General features: G+C 41.3%; 1 protein-coding gene across 1 annotated transcript in view; it reads right to left on the reverse strand.

Moving 5' to 3' along the window:
* The window catches only part of ANKRD11 (ankyrin repeat domain 11), a 208706-nt gene that overhangs the window by 10886 nt on the left and 174500 nt on the right, over nucleotides 1–23320 (reverse strand). Inside the window, exons 5-11 of the mRNA XM_088447357.1 lie at nucleotides 18844–19014; nucleotides 15218–15421; nucleotides 14528–14670; nucleotides 13642–13789; nucleotides 6030–12919; nucleotides 4529–4627; nucleotides 1468–1611 (exon numbers count right to left, since the gene is read on the reverse strand). Of these exons, the coding sequence (XP_088303483.1) occupies nucleotides 1468–1611; nucleotides 4529–4627; nucleotides 6030–12919; nucleotides 13642–13789; nucleotides 14528–14670; nucleotides 15218–15421; nucleotides 18844–19014 (7799 nt within the window). The remainder of the gene's footprint in view (nucleotides 1–1467; nucleotides 1612–4528; nucleotides 4628–6029; nucleotides 12920–13641; nucleotides 13790–14527; nucleotides 14671–15217; nucleotides 15422–18843; nucleotides 19015–23320) is intronic.

Consider the following 23320-nt stretch of genomic DNA (forward strand, 5'->3'; position numbering starts at 1 on the left):
TGCTGGCCACCATGGGCGCGTAGTTTGGCACGGCTCAATCTGCCTGATATAGCAGTGGTTACCCTGGTTATATCCCCACCCCCCAGAGAAGGTAGTGAATGGGGGATGACATGGAAAACAGTCCCAAGATGGAAGCAGGAGGTAGCACTGCACATAATCATCCTGCTCCCAGACATCACAGTGAGGCTGTCTGAGCCCAGGTGACAACCACAGAGCTACAAAAGGAGAGAAATCCAACAGAATAAACTGCAAAGTCAGCACAAAGAGGCATCCTGACCTGTGGGAACAAGCACGGTTTCCTGTTGGATGATGATACATGAGGGAGGAGGTTAAAATAGTTTAAAGATATAGAAAGTGCCAAAAGTTAAAATGAATGCCCTAATTCCCTATAATCCAGTGGCCGCCAAAAAGAAAATGAGAATATTTTTTATTAATCTAGTCATCATTCCAATGACCACAACCCCAAGGTAATCATATTGAAAGTTTCTGATTTGTCCATGTACAGTAAATATGTCATGGTGAACAGCTCCACAACAAGCAGAAAAAGGTTTAAAATAAAAGTATATAAAACACAAAAACACCCACATATAGACCATGTTCATCGTCCACAAGTTATTATATAGTAAGCCAGTGACAAACATTTTATCCATGCCAATATATACCAAACCACTAGGATTTTGCATACAGGGTATTGTGTAGTATTCTTTCTAGAGCAACGGCCATCCTCTATCTGCTCCTCCTGGTGAGTAGTGACCTCGGGTACATAATGTAACAGCGCCCGGCCCTCGGACGTGCTGACTAAGCAAGCAAATAGTCTGTACATTACAAACCACATTATATCTATACTTTACGCTGCTATAATTTTGCCTTCGCAATTTAATGTGGGAAAAACCAAACCCAATTTAATTGCTATATGCTTTCATTTACATTGTTTTTTTTAAATGATGAGCAAAATATCGATGGTACAATTGGGCATGAGGCGTATCACATACAGGCTAAATGCTATAAAACCATACCCTTATAAAATAGGGCATCTTTCCTACTCAGCCAACGCTTTTTTTGGTCTCAGAAGACATTTTTGGATTACATTTCTAAAGTATGCAGCAATCAAGCATATAGTGATAGCCCCTGCAGCTGTCCACATTGGCCCGCTACCTGGATACGGAGACAGTACTGCAATGAAGAGTCTGAAGGCAGAAAGGCAGAGCAGGTGATTTAGAAAAGATCGATCTTAAGATAGAGCCACAGAGGGACCAAGACAGGACACGAAGGCTGGTCTGGACCTGCACTAATCTAATTATCTGTACCATTAAGTTACCATCATAGTGGCTACTAGTTTATATTCATGCAGGTAGTGCAATGTGATAGGAACCTTCGTAGCCTACATCTTAATGCAGTTGCTTTCTCAGAGTATACTCCCACACTCCCCTCTAGATACAAAGCCATACGTAACGCATATACACCCACCTGATTTTCTAGAGGCATGTTATAGACCTCCGAGTCCAGCAGCATGGTGCAGGCGCTGAAAGGCACAGCCTGATTGGCAATTGTCCTGGCCGCTCTACAGTGAACTCTGAGATTCTCCTGTTCGCAAGACACTATGAGTTTCTCCTGTTGAGAAGAGAAAGCAGTTCTTATTCCTACATGGAGGATAAACTATAAAGACAAAAAGGTACCCGGCGCTAACAGTGGTGGATATGGATAAAGTGTCAAAATTTGCTACACACCTATACGAGAGGCTTCGCCAAGCTTCTCACAAAGATACAACCAAAAATGTATAAGGTGGCGCTAAACACCACAACACATTAAGATAATAAAATATCCCATTTTAATCACAATAAAAAACAATCTAAAAAATTATATAGGAAAAACATAAGAGGAAAGAAAGTCCTCTCTATGACTCAAATTATGTATTACATTGGCACAAAATTAGACACTAATGTGTCCACATTCTAATAAATGTGCAAAAGAAAATAAACCAACAATATGCCCCATAAAGAACTACAATACAATGTCGCAGTAGTGCTAATGCACAGATATTTGAAGTTCCAATAAAATGGATTTAAAAATGCATATATGCATCTATTCAGTGTATCAATGGGATTCCATATACTCACAGCCCTGGGGAAAAAATATATATGTATAATAAGACACCTCTAAATGACTGATGTCAAGAGTAGGTGTACTACTGTATCCGTGTAGTGATAGCTGTTAGGTATCAGTCCCAATGTACTCCAGTAATGCGCCAATTCGTATACACTGTATATTCAGCGCTGGCTCTGTGCTGCGGAGCACAGTAAGGTCCAGTAGCTTTTTGAAAAAGTCCCCTAGTGAGGAGAAACGAGTTGAAGGATACAGAAAGAGCCCTGTTATTAAGCAACTCTACATACCTGGGAAACCTATTGCTTTGTGCCAAACGCTGGGAGTTTACCCCAAGGACGCAGAGGTGCTATTCCATTGGGACTGTCTCAGCTTGTGCCATATTCCACCAGCAGGGCCGGATTAAGATTTGTGGGGGCCCAGGGCAACTAATTTGTGGGGGCCCCTATCAATAAAATTACATTATGCCATACAGTGTCCCCATTATGCATATTATGCCACAGTGGCTAGTATAAACATCATACCAAACACTGTCACACAGTCCCCACAGTATGCCACACAATGTCTTGATATTATGCCACACCCTGCCCATAGTATGTCACACAATGCCCCCAGTATTATTATACCCCACAGTGCCACCACTATGCCACAGAATGCCCTCAGTATTATGCCCCACAGTGCCCCCTCCAGAATAAATACTGACCCCCAGTATAAATTTTAGGCCCCACAATGCCCCCAGTATTATTATGCCTCCAGTATTAATAGTATGCCCACACTGCCTTTTCTAGTATTAATATTATGCCCAATATTAAATATTATGCCCCACAGTGCCCCCTCCAAAATTATTATGCTCTGCAGTGCCCCAATATTAAATGTTATGCCTGACAGTGCCCCCTTCAGAATAATATACCCAGTAATATTATGCCCCACAATACCCCCAGTAATATTGTGCCCTTTCCAGAAATATTTTCATGCCCCCAGCAATAATTATGCCCCATCCAGAATATTATGTCCCCCAGTAATAAATACACCCAATGCCTTCACTATGTCACATAATACCCCCAGTATTATTCCCCCCCCAAGTACCCCCAGTATTATGTCCACAGTGCTTTCTGTAATATAATTATGCGCCCAGTATTAAAAATCATGCCTCATAGTGCCATCTCCAGAATATATAACATACATATGCCTCCCAGTATATGCCCACAGTGGCCCCTGCTGTATTACTTTTATCCCTCAGTGCACCACACCTACAGAGCCCCCAAGTACTTACCTTTTGTGGCGGGCTCTTCCGATTATAGGCGGGCGTCCAGGACGGGCTGCCACTGCTTATGAATGCACAGTGCATACAGAGAAGCTTTCGAGTACCTTAAGCGTCGCGGACGTGATGTCACGCTTAAGGGACTCGGGAGCCGCTCGGTATGCATTGCCTTCAGCAGCAGCTGCAAAATCACAGCGCCAGCCTTGTGAGGGACCATCTGAGACCGGCAGCTGCTCTCAGCCTTCGGTGGCTCAGATCAATCCTGTGTGGGGGCCCCTTGTGTGTGGTGGCCCCAGGACGACCGCCCCTGTCGCCCTGCCGTTAATCCGGCCCTGTCCACCAGGGTGCTGACTGAAGTGCCTGGCTGCATTGGAGGCGGCGCGTCCCCGCGGCTAGGAGTGGAGACAGACGACCCGCGCTGGTCATTGTGCCTTCGTCCTACGTGTGATTGTGAGTAAGCTCTGCCACGGACTTTACCTTTACACCTGCTACAGACGCTAGCATATTACTGGACCTTACTGTGCTCCGCAGCACAGAGCCAGCGCTGAATATACAGTGTATATGAATTGGCGCATTACTGGAGTACATTGGGACTGATACCTAACAGCTATCAGTGTCTGCTCAGCACACTACACGGATACAGTAGTACACCTACTCTTAATATCAGTCATTAAGAGGTGTCTTTATATACATATATTTTTTTTCCCCAGGGCTGTGAGTATATGGAATCCCATTGATACACTGAATAGACGCATATATGCATTTTTAAATCCATTTTATTGGAACTTCAAATATCTGTGCATTAGCACTACTGCGACATTGTATTGTAGTTCTTTATGGGGCATATTGTTGGTTTATTATCTTGTACACATTTATTAGAATCTGGACACAGTCTATTTTTGTGCCAATTTAATACATTATTGGAGTCAGAGAGAGGACTTTCTTTCCTCTTTCCTATGTTTATGTCCTATATAAGTTTTTAGATTGTATTTTATTTACTGTGATTAAAATAGGATATTTTATCATCTGAATGTGTTGTCATTCAGCTCCACCTTATACATTTATGGAGGATAAACTGCATGAAACAAAATCTTTCTAAAAGGTGATCAGGAGAGAGACTACAGATTTCATTCCATCGTGTCAGGACCGGAACCCAAATATACTTACTCTTTCGATGCTGTGTTGCAGGCGAAGCTTCCCCCGTACTGCTTCCTGTTGCCGGAATAATTCTTTGAGTGGCTCTGACAATGACGGAGGTGGTGCAATCTGTAGGCACAACAAAGCTTATGTCATTTCAGCACAACAGGCCATTTGTGGTATTGCCTACACAGAGCCCACCAATACAGTAACAAAAATACAACTACGTCATCATATTGCAACATTTACCATTCTGGTAATAAAAGTGCTATGAAACCGTACCTAAGCCTATTCTATGCAGCAAACGGTCTTCATACAAATTCAATTCCTTACACCCCAAACACCCCGTGGCCGATTACGAAATAGAGCGATAAACAATTACTGTAACGGCTCTTATGGTCTTCGTGCGGCTTATAAAAAGAAACCGCATGAATGGTCACTACATTACAGCCCTATCGTTTTCAGACAGACCTTTTGCAATTTGTGAAGGGTCAATTTAAATCAAGTTCATTTAAAATTTTCTAAAATGTAACAAATGACCAGTACAAAATGTAGCCAGGGCAAATAAGAGGTTTGGTGAAAGGTCAGTTTATATCCGACCCCGACAAAAACCCCATCTCTTAGACCCGTATTCAATTTGAGAGGACCCGCGATACTTTTTCGCCTCCCAGGACTTTTCGCCTACTTCGCCTGTTTTGCAGGCGGAAAAGTACCGCGCGAGCGTGTATCGCCGTATTCAATTTCAAAGTAGGCGAAAACGAGACCCAGCGAAACTTAAACAAGCGGAAAGTCATGTCAGATTTGGGTAAATCAGCTTGACACCCCCCCAAAAGATGCTTTGACAGGGGGTTCCCTATGGTACCCCCCGATTTGGCTTGCTGAAGGTATTTGATGTTTTTAAACGGGCTCAATAGCTGCTAAATAGAGTTTTTGTATACGTGGTGCAGAATAGTATTCAGGAGTTTTTTTTTTGCAGAAAACAACATCCCAACAAATTTGGGGTACTTGAAAATGGAGATCAACATGTTTTAAAGTTGCTAAAGTTAAGTTAAAAAAAACATGAAAAATCCACCTTCCGCAAGGGCCTGCAATGAAAAAAAACACTTGGGGACCCCCCCAGAGTCAAGTTCGCTAGCTTTTAACTTTGTCCCCCAACATTTTTTTTTCAAGTTCAAAGTGATTTTTTGGGGTGTCGTTAAGTGTTAGAATTTTTTGACAGTTTACCTTTGGTAGACTGTCTGAAGGCTGCACGGGGGTTCCCGCAACGTTGCACCCCGAAACCCCAATTCTGCACTTTTTTCAGCCTGCTATTCATAGATTGCATTGACTTTCCACCTAGGCGGAAAGTCTTTCAAATTGAATACGGCGATACTTTTCTGCCTGGCGAAATGACGTCATCGGCGAAAAGTTTTCGCCAAAAACACAGGGAATCTGCTTTTTCCTCCCAATATGGGCCTTAGTTTTCGAACAGATGGCATAAGAAAGACACGGCAAGGAGCCAAAATGTAACACTTTGTTAGTGACCACTCACCACTGGAATGTGGAGCTTGCTGAGTGGTTTGCCGTCCAATAAGTAGGAGCCAGTATAGGTCACGTATTCGGCGTAACACTGCGGTGCTTGAGGAGTGATGTAGCACAAGATTTTCCTTTTCTCTTCAATCTTTTTTCTAATCTGCAAATACTCAAAGTATGGGTTCGATCGGTCACTGTGATATGGCTCAATGTCATCTAATTTTATAGCATCAACTATGGCTGCCAGTGTCTGTTGAATCATCTCTCGAGTTTGCTGACTGGTGTTGCTGATTATCTGCTGCTGAAGCTGGTTTGGTTTCTGCAGCTTTCTCTTACGCGGGTGCTGCGTTTGAGACTCTTCCTCCTCTGCAACTTTGCTCTTTCCACGGGTCGTTGGTGTGGTTACGACGGGCTGCTCTCTCTCCACTGGGCAGGAGTTTTGCTTATTCTGGTTGGCGAGCATCTGAGCCCTGTTGCGGGTCATACGCTGAGGTATTTCTTCTACTTTGGGTGGCTTTGGGACATCGACTGCAACTTTTGGCGTCTGCTCTGGAACTTCTGCAGAAGTGTTGATTTGAGGGGGCTCCACTTGTACTGGTTCACAATGAACATTTTCCACCGATGAACTATCTGTAATCTTCACATCAACATGCTCTAGGTTCTTTGGCAACACCTGAGCATTGGTCTCTGTAGAACTCAGGCTTGTCTGAACTTTAATTTCCATGTGTTCAAGAGCTTTTAGCTGTACAAAGGGAATTGGAAAGTTTGTGGTTTCAAACACTGGTTTAGAACTAAGAGAAAGGGTTGTAGTATCCACTGTAGATTCTTCTAACTGATGTTTTTGCTCCTGAACTTCAGGCGATTGCTCCGCTTCCTCCATTGCACAGGTTTCTTTAGCAGTCATTGGCTCTGGAATATCCACGTCACTATTGTCACCACCATTAAGGACATCAGAAGGAGCCCTTGGAATTTCTGCAATGATGTTTGACTGTTCACTAACTTCAGCATCACTCTCCTCCTTGACTGGAAGTGGAAGGTCTGGTAGAGAAAAAGGCCCAAGGTCCAAATCATCCACCACTGAAGAAAATGGGTCAGACCATGGCTCTGGATCTTCCTGATTAGGTGGGGGTAGGTCATTAGGTTCTACATAATTTTCTTTGACAGAGGCCAAAGTGTCTGTAAGAGGTTCTGCGTTCACTTGGGCATCTGACAGAGTGTCTGGTTCCTCTGGAAGGGTCTTACAGTCACTAAAGAAATTGGCAAGGGGAGTAGGTGACATGTATGGAGCCTGGTCACCCGAAATAGGCAAAACCTCTTCTGATTCCTCTTCATCCTTTTTCAATTCTTCAGGTGCAGGGTCAGACATGGGATATGAAATAGGGGAAACTGGGTAAGGGGAATCAGATGAAATGAAAGGAACTGCAGCAACAATAGCTTTTTCAGATGGGCAAAAGTTCTTGGGTGACTCCGGGAATATTTGAGGAGACTTTAAGAGATCGGGTCCGATGGACCAGCTTGCAGTTTGCTCTGAATTGTTCCCCATGAGACTGGGTGGCATAACAGAGTCTACATTCCTAGCAGCTGGACTAACCCATCCTAGGTTCTGCTCTGAGATTGTGGATCCAAAAGTATTTTCTTCAACTGGTGGAAGAAAACCAGACTCGGTAGGTGGTGGCAAAAAGGCAGGTTCAGGAGGTAGAAAGGTGGATTCTGTATGTGATGCATGAAAACCAGATTCATGAGACAAATAAGTAGCCTCTGAGGATGGAAAACTAGATCCTGTATGGAGAACATAATTTTGTTCTGGTGGCATAAAGGGTGGCTCCGAGGGCAGAAATTCAGATTCCTGGGGTAGAAAGCCTGTCTGTTGAGGAATATAAGCAGATTCCTGGTGTAGATAACTTGATTCTTGTGGTATGAAGTCAGGTTCAGCAGGAAAACTGATGTCATTTGGAAGAAAGTCATTTTCAGATTGTAAAAAAGCAGGTTCTTGTTGCATAAAATTTGGCTCTGGTGGTGAAAAGCTTTGTTCTTTGGGCAGAATAGATTCTGTAGCTTGTTGTGCTTCTGCAGAATCACAGGGCAAACCAAGTTCAGGAGGAACAGCACTTTCTGTAGAAGGCTCCAGCAAGTCATCTCTTTCTGATGGGGAGGATTTTGCTTGTAAACCTGAGTAGACACGGTCAGGAGAAGGAGCAATACTTGAAATGTCCACAGGTGCACAAGTAACATCTTCAACCCTTGGAGATACTGCTCTGTAATCTGGCGAATAATAACCTGGAGACAAGCAAGAGAATTTTTCTACAGATAAAAGAGGTTGGACCTTATCATCCATCATCATCATCTGCAATGGTGAACTGAAACTAGAAGATGCAGGAACACTCTGCTGTCTGAAAAACTTGATCTCCGAAGGTGTAAACTCCTCTTCCGGAACTCTCTTGACATCAATAGAGACTGAACGGCTACGACTGATTGAGGAAGATAGTTTAGTTGGGGTGTGGCTTGGACTTCCAGGAATCCCACCAGATGTATTTGAATACCGGTCAAAAAAGGTCGGTGAGCAGGCATTCATTGACATTGCAGACACTGGCAAAGAATGTTGGGTATCCGAACATTCAAACATCAGCTCTGGGTAATCTTCAGTGCTGCATGATGGTGTTCTTGGCGTCTGCATTACCTCTTCATAGCTGGGACATGAAATCACAGAAGTAGGAGTGGGGACACCTGTTGGCCTGCTCTGATCTGGTCTTGGGGAAGCGGTAAGCACTTCCTTAATTTGTGGACCATTGAGCCAGTCTTTAGAATCATTGCCAATGACAGCTTGGGCTTTATTTTCAGGTACCATTGTATTCAAAGATGTCAGCTCCTTAGCCTTCTTTTCTTTTTGAATGGAATCCGTAACAAGGGGTTTCTTGGTAGTCAAGTCTAAACTCCGCTTGCGCAATTCTTCCGATTTTATTTTCTCTTTTAACTTTGGATCCCCAGATCGGTGTCTCATTTTCTCTATTTGCTTCATTCTTTCTTTGTGCTTTTTATGCCTTTCTTCTATTTCCAGATCTTTTTGGCTAAGCATCCTTTCAAAACTAGTCATCATAAGATCTCCATCACCCAAAAGTTTCTCCCTTGGTCTGGTGTCTTTCTTGTTGGTTTCTTTGACCAAGCTTATTTTTTCATTTCCATTACTAATTTTCACAGTCTCCGTTTTTTCTTTATCCGGGTTCTCCTTCAAGCGGTCTTTCAGTTTATTTTCACCAAATTTCACCAGCTCTTCTTTAGATTTCTCTTTTGAAGTTATCGGAGGACATTCCTTATCTTTACTCGTTTTCTGCTCTTCTCTATGCAGCTTAAAGAACGCTTCCAAATGTTTGTCTCTGTGCTTGTCATCTTTGCTTTTGTCACGATGTTTATCTTTCTTTTTCTTTTCTTTAACAGCAGAAGAGTTCACAATATAAACTTTGTCCTTTTCAGATTTCTTTAAAACCTCTCTTTCACAATCATGCTTCTCTTTGTCGATAGTAAACATGTAGTCTGTGCTTCTGTCCAATTCCTCTTCGGTCTCAGTCTTAACTGTGAATCCAGTATACACGTCCCCATCTGTTGCTGGAGCATCTTTATCATACTGTATAGACTCTCTCCTGGTGTACCCGTCCTTCACATCATCCAGTTTTTCGCCTTTTTTATCGGACTTCTCCTTTCGAACCTTCTCCTTTTCATGGCTTTTCTTTGATGAGGAGGAGGAGTGTCTATTTCTTTCTTTATCTTTCAGCTTTTCCACTAAACAAGGCACAGGCACTGAATCTTTAAATTTTTCTTCTACAGGTTCCACGTTTGTTAGAACGCCAGTTTCAAACATATTCCCGAGGCCTGTATCTTGGCATCTATCTGTAAAACTGTCCGAAGAAAGTTCACTAATCTTGTCATTGGAGTCATCCTTGTAGTCATTGAGAGCCTCTTCTTCCAATTTTTCCAGCAGACTTTTTTCTGCTTCACCTTTTGAGAACTTTCGATCTTTAGAATGGTCTTTATCTTTGTGTTTGTTTTTGGCTCTCTCTTCACTAGAATGTTTCTTGTCTGTTTTTTCAACTTGCCCCTTAAGTTTGGATTTCTTGTCTTGATTGGAATCCACCAATACTCTGTCCTTACGGTATTTGTCAATAGGTTCTTTATCTTTTTTGTCTTTGTGTTTTTCCGAGTTCTTCTCTTTTTTCTCCTTCCCAGATTCCGCCTGTGTTTTATCCTTTTTTCGTTCTTTCTGCTTTTCCCCTGAATGCTGCTTGTCATTTGAATACTTTCTATGTTTGTCAGACTGGGAAGGCTCTTTGTCTTGCACAATGGTGTCTCGCTCATGATAACTGTCCATTCTGTGTAAATCATTGCCGTATGCCTCATTGACTTTGAACCCAGGCACATAGCGTTCTTCTTCCTCTTCACTTTCATCCGTAAATATGTCAGCAATGCTATACCAATTTTTTCCTCTTGCCTTTTTCTCATCCTTGTCACCGAAATCCTTTTCTAGAGAGGAATTTTTATCTTTTTTCTCACTCTTCTGGTCCGAGGAAGATTTTTTATCTTTGTGCAATTCTTTGTATTTTTCCTTTGCCTCTTTCTTCTCTCGGGCACCTCTCTCGTCTTTTTCTTTCTGACTTCGGTCGGTAGATTTTTCTGCCTTCTCTCTCTCAGAGTCCTTTGATTTTTCCCGATGTTTTTCAGATTTGGTCTTCTCCTTTTTCTCTGAAGCCTCCCTCCTTTCCTTCTCTTTGCCCGAATGGTGCCTCTCTCGTGCCTCAGAATTTTTGGAAACAGTTTCTGGTTCCGACTTGTCTTTGCAAAAAGCCTCTGAGCCATAGTCATTCAGATCTTCTTTATACTGTTCTTGTTTTATTTTAGAATCTCTGCGTTCCTTGGCTACCAAAGAGTCCCTTCTTACAGAATCGCCATCTTTTTCTTTCCGGCTTTTAGTGTTTTCTACAGAGTCCTTCCGTTTCTTTTCCCGCTCCACTGTAAATGATTGGGTACCTTTATGCACCTCTGGCTGCTCTTTCTTTTTGTCAGAAACTTTGTCTAAGGAGTCTCTCTCCTTCCTTTTTATGACAGTCTCCTTCTCTGGTTGCTTATCTGCATATTCTCTTCGGTCTTTGCTTTTGGATTCTTTTTCTTTGACTTCTTCCTTAACAGTTTCCACTATAAGCTTTGTGATGGCATCGTTTTTGCTTTCCCTAAAGTCTGTGAATGAAGAGTCCCAACTATCCTCAGCTTTAAAATCAAAAGAATCATCTGAGGACATTTCTGAAATCCATAACCCTTGGTCATCTGATGTGCTATACTTTGCTTCTTCAGTTTCTAAAAATTTATTTTTGTTATTTAACTCTTCGAAAGGTGCCTCGTCTTTATGAGACTTTTCCTTCTTTACTTTCTCCTTCTCCTCTTTAAAATTTTTGTCTTTATCATTTTTTGAAATTTTTTCTTCCTTTAATTCACTTTTCTTTTCGGATTTGGACGATTTATCTTTACTCCTCTTCTTTTCTTCTTTGTGGGTTTTGGGTTTGTCATCTTTGGGGGATTTCTCTTTGACAGTTTTTTCTCGCTCTGTTTTGCTGGACCGATCTCGCTCCTCCTTGAAATTTTTGTTACAATCTTTACCATCTTTTGCTTTTTTTGATGACTTCTCCTCTTTGGTAACTTTACCTCCCTCATCTCTGAATGACCAGTCCTTCTCCTCCGTTTTAATCTTGGGGAGTTTATCTTCTTTCCTGAGGTGTTCATGATCATGTTTTACTACTTTTAACTTTTCTGGAACATCCTCCAGATTTAATGACTTATCTGACTTTTGCTTAGAGTCTTCATATTCAAAGGAAAAGCTTTTAAGAATCTTAACATCTAGGCCGGTTTGGTTTTGTCCTTTTTCTTTACTTTTGTGTTTGTGTTTAGTTTTATGTTTTTTCACTACTTTACCTTCTTTGTCTAATTTGGGTATTGCCCCTTCGACATGAACATGGAAAGAGTTCTTTTCATATATATTATTATGTGTATTACTTTTCTTTTTGTGCTCGTGTTTCTTTTTAACCGGTTTCAAAGACTCCAAACTAGAATCCTCAGATGCGTAATCATAATCACTAGTCAACCGTGTCCGTGTGGAGTCTGATAACGAGCTAACATCTGACCAGGTTGGAGAAGATACAGTTTTCCAATTGTCTGTCCTCCAGTGCTTTGAGTGCTGGTCGGGGATATTCACATTGTGCTTCTGTGATGCTAAACTCCCTTGAGAAGATGCTGATAAGGAGCTAAACAAAGAAGTTTCCTTCAAAGTTAAGGCAGAGTCTTTTACACAGTTTGAGCTGTCCAAGGAAAGCATATTTTCTACATCACTCTCCAAATTTTCGCTTTCTGTTTCAGAGGAGCAGAAAACGTTTTTCTTTCCAAATTTCACTTCTTTATTTTTTGTATCCTTCTTCCGTTTCTTTTTTACTTTACTTTTTTCTTTATGCTTGGCTATAGGCTGCTCCCTGGTTTTATTGCTCTGTAAAACTGGGTGAGCCGTCAATCTGAGTTTTTCAGCCCCTACAGAGATGGAATTGTCCTCGTCTGACGTATCGGAAAGGATACGGCGAGCAGCTTTCTTTGGTGCAGTCGTGTTTTTAGAATATGTTTTTACTTCCATTTTAGAAACACTGTTTGCTTTAGCCTCTTTCCGAAATTCTTTTTTCAGCAGATGTTTGTCGTCGACTGGAGGCACGCGGTCCTCTTCGTCATCCTCGTCAAACTCATACTCGTCTTTCACAGGCGTGCTTTTCGGTGGATCTTGATGTTTACCCTTATGTTTGGACCCTTTTTCAAACTCAGAGTCTGTGTTATTGCCTTCAACCGAGCTGGATGGTGCAAATGAAGGCGCATCCTCCTCTTCTGAACTTTCTGCAAGCAAAAGTAAATTGAGTCAACGTTGAGCAAATTAAAAGACCAATACATTTCTTAAAGATGACATGTGTAAGCAGCAGAAACATGCAGTTTAGATAAGAGTATTTGGAAGAAACCTATTTGTAAACTGTTTTTCTATAGAATCATTCCTAGGTCATGTAACATCTCAGGGGTCATGAAAACTACAATGTGGATACAAAAATGACAGTGTGCATAGGTACAGCTGTCAGTGTACTGACATTTGCTTAAATAGGACAATCTATGCATAGAAATAAAACATGTGTATGGCTATTTCATGAAATAACGAACTCCAACTGCACAATCAATAAGGGTAAGCCGATGTTGATGCCAACAAGTGACAATGTGAAGGGGACTTGGTTATCTTCCTATTAATAAACTCTAACTAAACAAACAAACAAAAAAAAAAAATCAGACACTGCTCTGAAGTGTAAGCTGCGAGTAGCAATGATGCTATGGTCAGTAATCTGTAGCTACCCTTCAACAGAAATTTCTGTCAACACACATGCAAGGTGGTAAACTAAAACCAACCTGGGGCTAGAATTTTCACTTCTAGTTTGCTTATATGGCCACTAAGAGACATGCTATGAGAGAAAGTAGTACAAGTATATGGAGGTTCCTATTGGACGACTCAAAGAAATATTGAAATTAAAATATCTAATGAGATAAAAATAAAAAAACACCTTCATAATTAAACTTACCCGTTGAGCTTTCCTCACTAGAAGTGTAGGTACCTTTTCCCAGAAGGAGGTTAACCATTGTTGGAGAGTGTGCAACTTTTAAAGGGGTTTCTCCCTTTCGATTACTTTGATGAGGGTTGCCTCCATAACGCAGCAGTAGTTTTACAACCTGGAAGATAAGAGCAGATAGATATATATATATATATATATATATATATATATATATATATATGGGATAGCGTACCATCGGCAATAAACAATGAGGCTATTCTGTGTGTTCATATGGAGGCTTGAGAAAGCAGGCAGATTGATTTTTACACAGGTCATAGATCTCCAAGGTGACCAATAGTGGAACAGAAAGTTCCAGATGATAGATATCAGGCCTGCAAACCCCAGTTGTAGGGGAAAGCAATTCTAAGTGGTGTGGCCGAGCATCGCCACTTATAAGCCATAAACTGTACTGCCGATATCGCAAGTTTACATGCGCACCTTGATCGTCTACAAGGGAAAACATACATTGAGGATGGATGCTAGGGCCACTCCAGAACGGCACATCACATCCATTGTGCTTAACCAAAATTACCCCCAAAGAGTCATGGTCTATTGAAAACCTGAAAGGGGAAACTTCACCTTACACTACTTTTAGCCATCAGACCAAATTCTTTCGGCTACCCTTAGGCGCTACAAGAGAGGTTATGTTGATGCAACTGTATTCAGTTGTCATACGCAAGGGCAAGGAGAAGAACATCTGACAGGAAAAAAATTAAAAAGAGAGGGGCCCCTTTAGTTATAGCAAACAGTTCATACATACTGCCAGGACGATGAAACATCTCAAAACAGAAACACCTGTGTTAGTAGCCATACCTCCTCCATCCAAAACAAGATCATCCAAAGAACATGTACTCGCCTTGAAGTGACCGTTGCTAGACGCATCATGGAGGGGTGTGTCGTCATCCAACCCTTTGGTATTGACCTCCGCGCCGGCAGCCAGCAGCTGTTTCGCAACATCATAATAACCTCTGTTACATGCCTCATGCAAGGCTGTCCATCCTAAAGATATAAACACATCTCAGCCACCTAGGAGTTCACTGGGACAGAACATGGTCTAGAGCATTTGTTGCAGGTAAGCAGTTTACAATCAAAGCGAATACAGGTATTTTCCATTAGTGTTTGGATAGTCGGCAGATCGTTGGCAAGTAATAGAACACAATGTGCAGTAATAGGTATATAATAGAGGATAGCAGCCTTCATCTCAGCTTACTGACAAGTGCTTGCAGTACCCATTAGGACACTGCAAGAGAGTAACGGATGCAAGTACTCCATCATGTCACTCACAATGTCCTTCAATCATATTAATGGACATGACGCACAGTATTCACTGTGCTGCTTTGCTCAATGTCTTTACTACATGTATTCCATCAATGACTTATTCTTTACCAAGGCACCTGGGTCAAGCACAGGAGGTAAACAATGAATAAAAGGCCTATCTGAAGAATTACTTGGCCAAGGAGCTTCATAAGAAATGCCATAAATAATAAGCCTGAAGCCACAATGCAGGAAAGCAGACAGCCCAAGCTGCACTCCGCGCACCAGTTACCTGCAAAATCTTTCACGTTGACATCTGCTCCCTCATTTATCAGCTCTTTGATACGCCGCGCATCGCCTCTTATGGCTGCCCGGTGAAGACGCGTTTCCCCCCGCTCGTTCCGCTTGTTAACTTTGTCTTTGGTTTTGGAGGCGGAGTTAGGGGTCCCCTTCTGACCAACTGCAGACTGAGAAAGATGCTTTGGTGTTGTGTCAACTAGAAAACAGATAAACAGATTAAACTTTAGTAGGTTAGAAAAATTAACAGCACTAAGGTCTTGTTCTATAAATAGGAAAAAAAAAACAGGCAGTAGTCTTATCTAAGCGGCTTTATAATAATCCAAAAGGATTGCAATTATAATGACTAATTCTTAGGAGCAAGTAATAGGGATGTATCACGCCATCTAGAAAGTGGTATGAAAGAAAAAACCAAACACATACTAGTGAAGGATTTCAGGGAAGAGGCAACATGTTCTGAATAATACTCCATTAGTGTGTACATTATTATGAAATTACCTTTTTTTTTGTATATCTTCCATTCAGTGCGCTGTTGATGGCGCTGATCTATTCAATTCTGTGCGATGTTTAGTCTGACAGTTAGAAGTCGGAGAATGCCGGTTCTCGCAACTTAACCTGGGTGTTTAGGTCGCGAGAGCCGGTATTCTCCAACTAAGGAGCATATTCAATTAGACGCGAAAAGTCCCTTACTTTTTGCCAACATCGCTGGTTTTCCATGCGAAAAGGTATAGTGCGCGTCCCCGCACATCACCGTATTCAATTAGAAATCGGTGAAAACTGCACGCGGCGAAACGCAAACTGGCGAAAAAGTGCTGTCAGATTTGGGGAAATCAGCCTGACACCCCCCAAAAGATGCACTAACATTGGGAATCATGGTAGATGCCCCCAAATAGCCCTGAAGCTATTTGGGGTTCTTAAATGCTCTCATTAGCTGCTAAATAGCATCTTTGCACAAGTGGGGAAGAATAGCATTTAGCAGGTTTTTTTTCTGTGAAAATAACTAGTTCCAGCAAATTTGGGGTACATGAAAATGGGTGCAAACAAGGTTAAAAATCACAAAAGTGAACTTTTAAATAATGTGAAAAATGCTTCAGCAAGCACCTGCAATCAAAATAAAACCTCCCCCATACTTGCAAACCCCCCCCCAAAGTCTACTTCGCTAGTTTTTAAGTTTGTACCCCAACCTTGTACATTTCACCCCCTTTTTCAAAGTCAATTTTTGGAGTGTTCAAAAAATTTTTGACGCAGTTTACCTTTGGGCACCTTTCCTAAGGGTGCAGGGTGGTTTCCCCACCTTTGCACCCCAAAACCGCAATTCTGCACTTTTTTTCGAAAGCTATTCCTAGGCGAAACTTTTCCGCCGGGTACATTGCATTTTCACACCAGTGAAAAGTCGCAACAATTGAATACGGGGATAAGTTTCTGCTGGTGAAATGACGTCACCGGCGAAACTTATTTGCAGAAAACAGCTTTTCATCGCTAATTGAATACGGCCTTAAGTGCCAGCCGTGTGGCTGTTCGCACCAAGCTAAGCCAGCAAAAAACAGCCTCGTGGGCGGCACTTTAGTCCGATTTCTCCTTGCACCTTGAGGAGGGTGTGAAAAGAAATCATTTAGGTCGCCCTAACATCATGCTGAATTAAACAGCTCCGGGAGTTCCCTCCCGGCGCAATCAACAGCGCACTGAATTAAATTCTGTATGCAGTTATGCTAGTTAAAAGGCACACCATTTATTTGCAGATAAGATGGCTTCAATTAATGCAAAACAGGAGATCAGAAGCAAAGTTGAGAACTTTTAAGTATTTAGTAGATATTCTTAACCTAAATGTAAAACCAGTTGTAAAAGGTATCACATTGGGCAATCCATTTGTTACTTATATAGACATGAATGACATTTGGCCTACCAGCAAAGTACTGTACCACACTAAAATTAACAGAATCAAGAGACATTAAATTAAATGTTATTTCTAATGCAATTTCCAGATTGGACACAAGGTGGAGCACGTGCATCAGAAAGCTTTTGCATCCAGCTTTCCCACAGGTATACAGAGGATATAAATCAAACACATTTGCTGCATTCAGTTTATTTTTGGGGGGGGTGGTGCGAGATATCCGTCAAAGAATGGCCACGAAATTCATAAACCAAGACTTGCACAATACACACGCTTCCTCTTAAGAGCGTTCTAGGCTTGTGTCAACTGAAGTAATAACTTATTTTAAGAACCGCATCTGAGAGATTTTGCTTCCAGTTGCACATTTCAGAAGATGTGCGGCAGGAAAGGGAAGTAAAAGCAGAAGGAAAAGAAAGATAAATAATTCCTTGAATTCAGTGTGAAAACAGCATAATTATGAACTAGCACCATTTATTCTCAGATACAGTGAGCTTTACAAGGGCAAGGCAAGCAGAGCTCCAACCATTGATTAGATACATTTTTAGATGATCTAACTCAGGGATGGGGAACCTCAGGCCGTATAAGGTCCCCGGAATCATTTGGTCTGGCCCGCAGAGCTTTTTTTTCTCCTAGCCTCATCTGGATAGCAGGGTGCCTAGAATGGCACCCTGCAGCCAGAATCTATGCAGCAGTGCTGCCTGGAGCGTCCTCAGGATGCCTCAGACGGTCACACCGTTGTCCTTACAGCTCCTCGGAGCATCCTCAGGATGCTCCTTGCATTGCTGTAATCACCGGCGATTGTGGCCATGCCCCTGTGTGATGTCACATTGAGGGGGCGTGGTCTGCAAATAATGTTATATATATATATATATATATATATATATATCAAAAAGGCCCTCGGCAGAAAAAAGGTTCCCCACCCCTGATCTAACTGCTTGAAAGTAATGAAACTGCCGAGCAATTTCTTAATGGCAGGTTTGGACAGAGGGAAAAAGACCACCAGCAGGACAAACCAAAACAGTATTTGTAAAACATGCCCCAGGGGTAAGTTTAATAAGTGGCACTTTAAAAGCAGCAGGATTGAAACGGGAAATGATCTTCAATACAAAACCAGGTGTATTGTATGTATTATCATCCCTTTAAAAATCCAGCGGCTAAAAGGGATGCAACAATCTGCAGCTTTGAAATCCTTGGCTTAGTACAATTACAGCAGTGTTACTTGTTTTGGGTCTACGAGGGTGGAGTACTCCTTTACTGACACTCCCAGAACCCTTTTAGAAACTCAGCAGCATATAAATCACCATGTACATGGCCAGGATGTGGCAGAGTGAATAAATAATACGCGTATCACAATCACTTGCTGGAGTGAGAAGGAGCAGATAAGGAAAAAGTTTCATAAAGGTCACAATTTACATTCATTCACATACTGGCACTAGGTCAGGAATAGCTCTAACAATTGTTTGATGAGGACAATAAGACAACCTGCCACAAGGCTCCCTGTCTGCATTACGACTTTAGAATGGAATATATTCAGCACAAATGTCTCAATTCCATTACGCATAACAGTCTACATATATAAAATAGCCACACTATCTATAGCACCAGTTGTGTCCGGTGTCTGAGCTGATACATAAAAAGGTAGTACTGTAGCTCTAAGGTCACATGACATAGCAACCTCCCTAAGAGTACAAGGTGGAGCATCTTACATTAATGAGAGGATCATTCGTTACCTGGACTGTTCGCAGACTCTTCTGCTGTCATCTGCATAAGCAAAGCAACCTGCTGCCTTTCCGACAAAGGGTACCCAGCCCGAATCCCAGAAATACCAATACCATAAAGCAAGCCAGACTTCCGGTTGGCAGGTTCCTTCTTGATTCGCTTCTTTTCAGGGCCCTGCTTTTCTGTTGGAGAGAAACAAAGCACCTCAGTGACAATGGCTTCAACTAAACAACCTAAAGGCATCTTGACTGGCAAATTTTAACTTTTGATTTAAAAAAAAAAACAACAAAAAAACACTTTAGAAATGTAAAAAAAAAAAAACACAAAACACCAGAATAACTCATTTTTGTACTTTGAGAAATTTTTATATAAAACGACATTTCTGTAGTGATGTCATGTTCCAGTCCAGCCCTTATCTCTGACCTGCTTCTATATTACAAGCCGGGAACCTGGGCAAGCACTCCCCTTGGAAACAGGCTGAAACACACAAATCATTAGTCTATTCCCTTCCATAGAGCTGTCAGGGAAGGCCATAGTTTACTACACTGTGTTGGGTGTGACCATTGCGGGAGCATTGTCCAAAACTGGGCACTCTTAAGGATGAACATTTCATGGCAAAGCAGTGATTTGGCACATAGGGGGGGGGGGGGGATCAATTCTTATTGCGGGGACGTAGCTCCCAGGAAAGTGCTCGGAGCTATTCAACCTCATGCATCGTGCCCAGCACTTGACAGAGATGCACCTTACTGTGACTAATGCCCAGAGATTAGTCTTAACGGCAATTCCCGCCTTAAGTGCCAGACATGATGCTGGTACATACACTGTAGCCCTGCGGCTAGCCCCGAGGTACTAATTAACGCCGATTTAAGCCACAGGTGGATGCGAGCAGAATTCCGATGGTCACGTGTTTACAGCATGAGCAACTGAATAGGAGCTCAACCCGGGAGCTACATCCCAGCAATGACAATTGAATTCCCCCATAAAGTCCTATTTCCCATAGAGGAAACAGCATTGCTAGAGGACATATATATATATATATATATATATATATATATATATATATATATATATATATATATATTTATAAAGTGCTATGTGTAAACTATATAAACAATCCTTTTGTTGTTTCATACAGCTTTCAGATAATAAATGTACTTAATACCATAAAAAGCTTACACAGAACTATAGGTCAGTCATAAAATACACAGAGGAAAATAAATGACATTTAAAAGGAATAAGAATTTAAAAAAAAAAAAAATGCTTATCTGATAGAACAGTTCAAAGTTCACAAGGCAGCAGGAGGAGGAGGCAGCTTCCCAACGTGTATCATCCACTTAGGACATTATATTATATATATATGAATTTTTTTCATACCAAAACCCTCAAACACCATTGTATTCAATTAGGGTGGTTAGAAAACCTGATTACTCTCTCTACGGAACAACATATTCAGATTATATTTGCGAGATATTCCCCACAAAAAATGTAAATATTGAAGTATCCCTCTAATGTACCATGGAGAGCCCCTCCAGCCCCCATAAGTTTCTCTGAGGGCTGATTTACCATGCCCCGGGCACATGTGTGGTCAGTGGGAGTCCTGAAGAGTGCTCCAAACACATCGCTGCGTGTGCCTGTTATTACATTCAGCCAGTATATACACCATCTCATTACTGCCAATAGGGGCAATAATAAATTAAAATTGCTGGGTCCGAAACCCAATAATTGATAAAAATGACTTAGTCTGCTGTCTGGCATATGCTTAGCGCATACCTTAATATTTTTCACCCAAATACATAAGCAATAAGGACTGAAACTAGATATAGGCTAATAAAAGCAAGGTAAAAGCAGTGATGTGTGTTTTAATGTCAATAAAATGCCCTCGCAGTAGTCCGATACTAGAAACCAGTGGGGTTTTTTTTTTGTTTAGTTACAGAGCTCAGTTTTTCAAAAACGCATCTGATGATTTTACAGGAATGCACTAACCAGACCCACCCTCATGTAAAACAACTTGCTGTAAGGACGTGTGTAAGCAGAAGATTGCCAATACAAGATACTGCTTGCTAGTATCAATTGACTGAAAGTACTTCAGAAAAGAAAAAAAAAAAAGCTAAGAGTTGGTGACACCATAAATGGAAACAACTGTAATGAGAACCAGACTGCTGTAATACAGGCATACTGAGCCAACAGGACATCTCCAGCAATGTTACAGCGCATTCATATATACATAAAGCTTTCTGCAGCTTGCAGGATGTGGGTCTGGTTTCCTGCAACAGTGCTCGTTGCCCTGCATGTTATATCTCACATGACTAGAGTATGGCCAGCCTTATAGAGGAACAATATGCATAAAGCAGTGCAAATACAAGCATCAGACCGCTGCATCAACCACAACCCACTATTAAGCTTACTCTACAAATACCCAGTATCGGGACCACCAGCTCTGCTCTCAAAACTCTGCAATACATCACCTTGTTATCTGGGCAAAACATCCAAACAAAGCACCTTTTTTTGTCCTAAGGGAAATAGAATAAATGCTAAGAAACACTTTCCATAAAAGGAATACTCAGCTGCAGCTTCAAAAGTCCTATAAAGTTTCTTTATACAGAGTTAGTGTTTTTATCATTTTTGTCCACTTAAAAATAGCTGCAAAGTCTGCAGACTTGGAGGGTGCTGTTCATTGGTCCTCACATTCCAACAGGTAGCCACCTAGTGTAGGGATCAGTGCTAGAATGCTCCCTTTCATTTCTGTGTGGCATTGTATCTATAAACAGCTTTCTGGATTAATATATTCTATGACTGCAGCAGCCACCTTTGTGATAGTCACTGCTTTTGCCACCCACAGACAACCTATAGTGTATTCAAGTCTCAGGCTAGTGCACATTGTAAAATAAGGCTACCCCTTAATGATTTGGAGATTGGCCTCGCAGATTCTAAAGGTGGAGGGATTAGATCCAGATACCCCGTTATCTCACACAAGGGCACTTCCTGAGCTCTCGGAGTTGCAAGTTGGGGAGGTATGGGGAAAATGGGGAGTGACATCTATAGGGCAATTATATAGAGAAGGATATCTGAAATATGTTCAACAAATTCAAGATGAGTTTAAAGTCCCTTGGGAATACTTTCATAGGTTTCTTCAACTCAGACATGCACTTAATGCCCAATTCGGAGGGGCTCCTCTGCGACTCACCGCTTAAAATAATGATGAAGTCCATAGGTTCTCGTCACCTGATTTCTATTTTATATAATAAATTATTAGATGGGCATCACGACTCGGACCTAGTGCATATCAGACAAAAATGGATAAATGATATTTGTGCACTCTCGGACGAGGCGTGGCAAGAAGCCCTGGCCAGTCCACGCAATGCCACAGTATCTGCTCGATTTCAACAGATACAGCTGTTAACACTTCACAGAGTATATATATGACACCCACTAGGTTGTTATACGCAACTGGGGGTAGGGCAAACACAACGTTCTAAATGTAATTCACCAGAGGGAAATTTTTGGCACCTTATATGGCAGTGTCCAAAGATAAACACTTTTTGGCAAGAAGTATGTGACATTATATCAGATACGGGTATACCAGAAGATGTCCTCACTCCGGTATCCTGTGTTCCAGCTAACATTGAAGATGATTCTATTGGTAAATACCCTAAAATATTTGTAAACAATATGTGCATGCTCGCTAAGGTGCGCATAGCTAGGGAATGGATGGCATCTTGTGGCCCGAGCATTAACACGTGGCTATCGTTGGTAAACAAAGTCGTTTCACATGAAAAATTATATATACATACACACAGAGAAAAACAGTGGCACTCACAGGACTTGAAATGAATAAGACTCACGACTCCAAAGGATCCTTTGGAGTCGTGAGTCTTATTCATTTCAAGTCCTGTGAGTGCCGCTGTTTTTCTTGAATCGTCATATGCTCGCCATGCCAATTAAAAGTCTGTTGGTGATTGCTTACAGAGTCCTAATGATACTTGTCAAATGTCTGATAAGTTTTCCTATGTATGATGCTTAATTGCGATTCAGCACATCATATGTACTTGAGGCTTGGTTGATCGAAATTAACTGTAAATGACCATGTTTAAGCCTCTCAGAAATTGTTAAGAATATATATATATATATATATATATATATATATATTCTTAACAATTTGAGAGGCTTAAACATGGTCATTTACAGTTAATTTCGATCAACCAAGCCTCAAGTACATATGACATGCTGAATCGCAATTATGCATCATACATAGGAAAACTTCAGACATTTGACAATTATATATATATATATATATACATACACACATATATTTGATGTTTTAAACTATAACAAATATGAGATCATGTCTATGCCCTCTGAAAAAAAAAAATATTAATTTATTGTGAATCAACAAATGTCAATACACTGTTCTTACAACAATTCAGCACTGTCATTTTATTTTTATGTTTGTAATAGTTTATAAAAAAAAAATAAAAAAAAATCAATAAA

The sequence above is a fragment of the Taudactylus pleione genome, unplaced genomic scaffold (assembly GCF_031769625.1).
Source record: "Taudactylus pleione unplaced genomic scaffold, aTauple2 ptg000430l, whole genome shotgun sequence".
Classification (NCBI taxonomy): Eukaryota; Metazoa; Chordata; class Amphibia; order Anura; family Myobatrachidae; genus Taudactylus; species Taudactylus pleione.